Consider the following 7943-nt stretch of genomic DNA (forward strand, 5'->3'; position numbering starts at 1 on the left):
GATGTATTTGAAGAAGCCCGACTTGTTGTCCTTGACATCCCCCATCAGATTTAATTCCAAATGGGCCTTAGCCTTCCTTGTCACATCCCTGCATTTTCTGACAATGTTCCTATATTCCTTCCAAGCAACTTGTCCCTTTTTTCCACATTCTGTACAATTTCTTCTGTTTGAGTTTTGTCAGGAGCTCCTTGCTCATCCATGCAGATCTCCTGCCCACTTAGCTTGACTTCTTACCCATTGGGACGCACCAGTCTTGAGCTTGGAGGAAGTGATGCTTGAATACTGAGACACTTTCCTTCTAGGGCCCTAAACCATAGGATTCCTTTCAGCAGGTCCCCAAAGAGGCCAAGTTTTGCTCTCCTGAAGGCTAAGTTTGCAATCCTACTTATTGCTCTGCTTCCTCCATGCAGGATCCGAACTCCATCATCACATGGTCACTGCAGCCAAGGCTTCTGCCAGCCTTTGTGTCTCCAATCAGTCCTTTGTTTGTACAAGGTCTAGCAACATACCTCTCTTCATTGGCTCATACACTACCTGTGTCAAAAAGTTGTCATCAGTGTTCTGCAAGAACCTCCTGGACTGTTTGTGCCTAACTGTGTTGCCTTTCCCGCACATATCAGGGTGGTTGAAGTTCCACATGAGAACCAGGGCCTGTGATTGTGAGACTACTTCCAGCTGTTTGTACGTCTTGGCATTTTCCTTTTCCTGATCAGGTGATGTGCAGTAAATACCCATAGCATCATCATTCATGTTAGCCAGCCCTTTAAGTCTTACCCATAAACTCCCAACCCGCTCACTGTCATCCACCCTGAGGCAGAGCCCCATACATTCCAGTTGGTCTCTCACATAAAGAGCAACTCTGCAACCTTGTCCTACTGGCTTGTCTTTATTAAAAATCACATAGACATCCACAATAGCATTCCAGTCATGTGAGCTATCCCACCATGTTTCTGTAATTGCAGTGAGATCAAAGCCTTGCAACTGCACACAGATCTCTAATTCTTCCCATTTATTGTCCATGCTCTGTGCATTGGTTGCTGCATTCCTGCTCACTAACACTCCCTAAGGCTGCCTTTTGTAACGGTGGCTGCTGTTGCTCCTCTCCAATCAATGCACAGCAGTACATTGCACATGGAAAATAAGGAGGTGATTTGTGACAGACAACATGGCCTCACTAAGGGAATATCATGCCTGACAAATCTGGTGGCATTTTACAGCATTGGTAACATTGGGTTACAGCAGTGGTGGATAGAAGAACAACTGACATCATCTACCAGGACTTGTGCAAAGCATTTGACGCTGGCCCCCATTATATCCTTGTCTCTAAATTGGAGAGACATGAATTTGATGGATGGATGACTCATTGCATATGGAGTTGGCTGGACAGTCACACTCAAAGAGTTGTGGTCGACAGCTAAATGTCCAAGTAGAGATCAGTAATAAGCAGTGTTTCTCAGGGAAAACAGTACTGGGACCGGTGTTGTTTAAGATCTGTGTCAGTAACATGAACAGTGGGATCAAGTGCACCTTCAGCAAGGTTGCCAGTGGCAACAAGCTGTGTGGTGCAGTCAACATGCTAGAGGGAAGGGTTGCTATCCGGAGGGACCTGGACAGGCCTGAGAAATGGGCCTGTGCAAATCTCATGAGGTTCAACAAGGCCAAATGCAAGGTTCTGCACTGAGCCAGGGCAATCCCAAGCACAAATACAGGCTGAACAGAGAATGGATTGAGAGTAGCCCTGATGAGAAGGACCTGGGGGCATTGGTTGATGAGAGGCTTAACATGAGCCAGCAATATGCACTTGCAGCCCAGAAAGCCAACCATACCCTGGGCTGCATCAAAAGCAGTGTGGCCAGCAGGTCGAGGGTGGTGATTCTCCCCCTCTACTCTGCTCTCATTAGACCCTACCTGGAGCCCTGACTTCAGCTCAGGGGTCCACAGCACAAGAAGGACCTGGAAGTAATAGAATGAGGGTCAGAAAGATGATCAAGGGGCTGGAGCACCTCTCCTACAATGCCAAGCTGAGGGAATTGGGCTTGTTCAGCCTGGAGAAGAGAAGGCTCTGGGGAGACCTTATAGTTGCTTTCCAATACCTAAGGGGGGCCTACAGGACAGATGGAGAGGCACTCTATCAGGCAATGCATTGGATTGCCCAGAGAAGTAGTGCATGCCCCATCCCCGGAAGTGTTTAAGGCCAGGTTGGATGGGGCTTTGAGGAACATGGTGTAGTGGTAGGTGTCCAAGCCCATGGCAGTGGGATTGGAATTAGATGATCTTTAAGGTCCCTTCCAACCCAAACCATTCTATGATTCTATGATAAAGTCAATCCTAGGGGTATCCCCTTATGTTAGTTTTTTGTTGTTGTTGTTGCTTGTTTGTTTGTTTTGTCTCCACCTGGACGCACCTCTAAATTGATTTATCCAGCCACCATGTGCACTTGATGATTTAACACTCCATTAGCATATATTTGATACAAGATAATAGTAAACAAAACATAATAGTTACAACGATTAGTGTCAATGAAGATTGCAATAAAGAAGCAAGACACCCTGACAGTGGGAATTCTGATCCACGCAAAAGTTTGTTCAACCATCCTCCTTCCATGCTTTCTTAAGGGTCTCTTCTCACTTTTGCCACATGCCCCATACTGTATAGTTGTTCATTAGGGTCTTGTGTTACATTTGGTATATGGATACAGCAAGTATTGTTAGCCAAATTAAAGTACCACATGTTCCATTCTCATGCAACAATAACAAATCTAACACCAGTTTATTCTGTAGTGCCATGTTTGATGTGGCCTGTAGTTGCACATTGAATTCTTCCAACCCAACAGGAGCTGTACTAGCCAGTGTTTCAGTCTGTCTGGTGAAGTTATACAATATCCTTTGATTCTGGAATGATGTGACCTGAGGCATGAAAATTGATTCCAGGGCACATCCAACTACAGTCCCTGTCTTGGGGTATTGCCAAGGATCTTTTGATTCCCTTTTGTTTCATCCCCAAGGATGAAGGGGTTGTCATCTCCAGAGGGGATAAAGGATTAAGAGCCCCAACATGTGTTGGCGTTCCTGACCTCCCACAGGTAAGTCTGTAGTCCTTGTTCCATCACAATTAACACACAGAGCGTGTCCCATAGAGGGTATAGTGAGTTCTGAACAAATTAGATCAAACCAAGTATCATTGTTAGTTGAATGAGACCAAGTGTCATTAATTGAGGTGGTATAGCTACAACAAATACAACCTATTTGGAAGACTTGAGCTACCAGGCCCGGTATCTGAATTTCAGCCTCTCAAATGCAATTATGAACTTTAGCACAATTCCAACTTCAATATTTTGGGTTATCTGAATGAGAAATATTAAAGTTTGCATATTGGATATTGATCTGTATGGGATTGTCCAGTAATCCAATGGTCTCATCACAATTAATACACCAGACAGTAGTCTGCATGTAATACCAGTCACCATGCTATGGTGCTCCCCACACCCTAGGAATATGCATTCCCCATGGTATGGTGTTTCCCCAGAAGGATGATAAATTGTCACAGCTGTTTCACCACCAACCTTAAACTTTAGTGGTTGCTTAGTGATACTGCAATTATCTATGGTTTCTTTCTTTTTTTTTTTTTTAAGAGTCCACTGTGTAGGCACACTTCCCTTCCTTGGTGTGCCATGTTAGATCGGTACAATTCTGCATTTTCCATATAGCCTCACAAGTTTGGGTCAGTCCCATGGTCAATATTCCCCAAGTTATTGGTGAACTGGAAGACTTGGGAAAGGGGTAGGTTCCCCCAGTGTGATTAACACCACATAAGGTTGGAGGCCTACGGAACTTTCATGTAGAGCAGCTACACTCCACCCTGGAAACTTCTTCAATACAGTACAACACACCGCTGCCTGAGGCCCCCATCCTGCCCAGAAGCAGCCCTGTGTGCCCCCTCAACTCCCCCACCCCTCCCAGCATGCCGTGAAGCGCAGAACCTTCCAGAGTGGCTCCACCCAGCCACCCCTGCCCTGGCTCAACTCAGCCTTGTGCCAGCCCCAGCTGTTAGCGGCTGCCGGCCCCGTTGGCACCCCCTGCACTGCCCCAGAACCGGGCCCCTCAGAGACCCCCCAGCCATGGCTGCACCCAAGTTTGCTGACCTGCCCGGCATTGTGCGTGCGGGGCTGGGCCTTGGGGTGTCCGGAGGGGGTCAGGGGAGAGAACGTGGGGCCTGTGGGGAGACTGGGGATGCCAGGGTCAGAGGGGGGAGCTAGGGGGATCAGCTGCCTGGGCAGTAAGTGGGGTGTTTGGGGAGAGGGGAGTAGTTGAGGCTGTCTGAGTAGGAGCACTTGGACTTGCAGGGGGGTTGGGGCAGCTGTGGGTGTTGGGGTGCCTGTCAGGCACCAGGGCATGGGGGGGTGTTGGGGGCATGGGGGTAGGAGGTGGGGGCTTGGGGACATTGGATGTGACCAGAAAAGATGAGGAGCCCCTGGGGAGATGGGGTGTGGGGGGGCGGGCAGGGAACTGCCAGGCTGTGTGAGGGCAGAGGCACCATCCAAAGTTGTTTGGAGGTGTTTGATGACAAAAATAGACAGGCAGCTGAAACTGTGCTCCAGGCGTGGAATGAACCAGAGGTTTATGAGACCAGCAGCACATCTGAGGGTCACCAGGCCGAGTTGGAGGCGGTAAGGCTTTGCTGGGACTGTGCCACAGGGCAGGGACGAGCGAGGGCAGCAATCTGGGAGCACAACCAACAGGCTCCCCAAGAAGAGAGACCCCCATGCCCCCCTGTGTGCCCCCCCCCCCCCATTTTTACTCACATGTATCCCCCCATGTGCAGCCCCATGTTCCCCACCCTGATCTGCAGCCATCATATCCCCCCACACCCCCATTTTCCCCCTGACTGTACACCACAGAGCACTGGGACTTGCAGGGGGGTTGGGGTGGCTGTGGGTGTGGGGGTGCCTGACAGGCACCCGGGCATGGGGGGGTGTTAGGAGCATGGGGACAAGAAGTAGGGGCTTGGGGACATCAGGGGTGTCCATAAGAGCTGAGGAGTCCCTGGGGAGTTGGAGTGTGGAGGGCCAAGGAATTGCCAGGGTGTGTGTGGGCAGAGGCACCATGTGAAGGTGTTTGGGGCAGTTTGTGGGTATTTGATGAGAAATAGACATTGAATAGCTAAGCCTGTTTCTGCCCCAGGCCTGGAACGAACCAGAGGTTTATGAGACCAGTGACATGCCCAAGGGTGACCAGGCTGAGTTGGAGGTGGTAAGGCTTTCCTAGGGCTGTGCCACAGGGCAGGGTCGAGCGGGGGTGCTGGTGCCCCCATCCCACAGGCGTCTGGCTCAGCGGAAGCATCACCAGGATGGGGAAGTGGCTCCTGTCCCTGCATGTGTCTCCTCAGTGCTGCGTCCCTTCATGGCTCCATGCCCCAGGGAAACATGCCCACCACTGATTTGTCAGCTTGCCATTGCTGCAGGGAAGTAAGGAGTGAGAGTAGGGCACAACACCATGCCCATGCTGAGTGGGCATCCTTCTCCCCATTCTTGGGGTCTGCAAGAACTAGTCACCGGCCCCAGGATCCTTGGCCTACGTAGCACTGCAAGGGCAGCAGAAGTGGGCAGATCTGTCCAGCCCCCTCCCCATCTCCATCCCCTTGGCTTCTCTGGCTTCCCACACACTGCCTTTATGGGGTCTGGATTCTGTGCCCATCCTTGTGCACCTGTTGCTGGCCAAGTGAGTGTGATCCTAAGGTACTGTGGCTGCAGCTTGGCAAGTGGGGGGCAGTAGAGGGAGGATGCCAGCATCCCCATGGGGCGGTGCCAAGGAACTGTGCCCCCCTTTTCCCCTTACCCAGTTGCCTGGAGCAGCAGCTGAAGACTTGGTAAAATGCAGGAAAGAAGCACCAATGAAGAGCCCTGCCAAGGCCCTGACATCCATTGGAGACATGGTCAAGTTTGAGGTGTACTGGAGGCCAGGGCAAGACCAATTTGCCCTGAATGCCAAGGTGAGTGTGGGGAGATAGAGAGCACTGTGCCCAAAAAATGCTGTCTTGTTTTCTCACCCCTCATTTCTAAAGATAGTGGAGGTGGAGAAGCGGCTGGCACAGCTGGAAGCCACAGTGCAGTGCAAGCCCATCAGCCAGGTAAAGAGACAGGCATTCCTGCACTGCCACTCTCGTCCCCCCCCCCACCCCCCCCCCATTCCTCCCCACTGATGCCCCACTTTCCTCCGCACCAGAACCTGCTCCTGGTTGAGCCGATGGGTTCCAGCCTCTTGGTGAGTTGGAAGCAGAGTGGGGGGCATTTCACTCATGCCCTTCCCAAGGCACTTGGCAGCCCAGGACACTAGCCTGCCCCCCACCATCCTGCTTTCCATCCCCAGGAGACTGTGCACATCCTGCAGGCCAAGATGAACGTTTTGGATGAGGTCATCCTGGACCAAGTAGAGGCCCGGCTGAAGGTGGGCTAGGATGGAGGGAAAGACATGGGGAGGGAGGGAGGGAGGAAGGAAGGGAGGGAGGAAGGGATGGGGTGAGCCCTTTGGCCCCCCACCAGCGCTGTGTACACTGGCTCCACTGGTGGGTGGCACAGGGTCATAGGACAGCCACAGGTCTGCACTGGTGACAGCCATGATATTGTGGGTGGACAGTGCTGGATTTGGGTTCTCACAGCTCCCTACTTCCCAGAGTATCCTGGGGAAGGTGAAGGAGATTGCCGAGCATGAAGCAATGGTGCAATGTGCCAACAGCCAGAGCAAGGTAAGAGCAAATAGGGTGAACCCTAGCAAAAGCAACCCAGCAGGGGTGAGGAGGTTATTTGGAGCCCTCCTGCAGACTGTGCTTACACCCACTTTCCTTGCTTTCCACCCCTTGTTCCAGATCCACCAGACATATGAGTTAATGCAGCACTGGGACCCCATAGCCAGCAGCCTGCCTGATGTGTTGCAGTATCTGCTGACCCTCAGGGACCTGCATGAGGAAGGTGAGGGGTTGGAGGGGATGCTGGGGACAGTGACATGCCACATCATGGCATGACAGAGGATTTCTATGGAGACTACTGCTATTGATGAGCTTTTGTCTCCCTCCAGCCACACAGGTAGGGCAGGTCCTTGAGGACATGGAAACCATGCAGAAGGAGATAGCTGATGCTCTCCAGGTTAACACTTTTCTGCTGGAGGTGGTGAGTCCCACCAATATATGCTGGACCTGTACCTGGGCCTGGATGTGAGTCCCCATATTCTCCCCCCACACCTCCCACTCACCCTCTTCCCCACTCAACCCCTGCAGGTCCAGAAGACAATGAAAGAATTCTTGGCCTTTGTAGACGAAAATGTTGCTGAGATACAAGGTAGCATTAGGAATCTGCAGAAGTGACAGCATCCCATAGCCCCCCTGAGCATTCCTGTCCCCTGGATTCCTTCGGATCTTTCCCACCCAAAGAAGCTCCTTCTCTGTGTCCTCCCCTCCCTCTCCCCACCCTCCAAAAAAATACACACTTTTCTGGCTCAAGGCATGTTGGTGTTGACATTTCCTTAGGGTTGTGGGACGTGAACAGGGCCTAGTTGTGGGTTTTAAAATGTATCTTTGAATTGTAGATGCATACAACACCCTCCCCCACCAAGCACCCCCACTGCAGCCAAAGCACTGCCCATCACAGCCTCCTGGTTCCATTCAATCCAGTGGCTCTGCCAGAAAGCTGCAGCTTCCAAGGGCATTATCTCCACGTGGCGACTTTTATTGGGTTTACGTGGCAAGGTTTTGGTAGCGTGTGGCTGCAGGGGTGGCCTCTGTGAGGAGTCTGGAAGCTGCCCCATGTTAGATATGAGCCAGTTTCAGCTGGTTCCAAAGGGACATGCTGCTGCCCAGAGCCAAGCAAAAAAACATTGCTGTTTGTGCCTCTGTGAGGGGATATTTAACAAAGAGGGAAAAATGCTATGCAACAGCAGCTGGGAGAGCAAGGA

At 51.5% G+C, this 7943-nt stretch overlaps 1 protein-coding gene across 1 annotated transcript; it reads left to right on the forward strand.

The window, feature by feature from the left end:
• Positions 1 to 1504: 1504 nt before the first annotated feature.
• LOC137845161 (dynactin subunit 2-like) lies at positions 1505 to 7356 on the forward strand. Its single transcript, XM_068662087.1, has 11 exons — positions 1505 to 1669; positions 3005 to 3082; positions 5181 to 5249; positions 5839 to 5988; positions 6061 to 6126; positions 6222 to 6260; positions 6366 to 6443; positions 6670 to 6741; positions 6862 to 6964; positions 7071 to 7162; positions 7270 to 7356. Exons 1-11 carry the CDS (start codon positions 1505 to 1507, stop codon positions 7354 to 7356), a joined length of 999 nt encoding a protein of 332 aa, XP_068518188.1.
• The last annotated feature ends 587 nt before the right edge of the window (positions 7357 to 7943 follow it).

This window comes from Anas acuta, chromosome 27 (genome assembly GCF_963932015.1).
Source record: "Anas acuta chromosome 27, bAnaAcu1.1, whole genome shotgun sequence".
Lineage (NCBI taxonomy): Eukaryota > Metazoa > Chordata > Aves > Anseriformes > Anatidae > Anas > Anas acuta.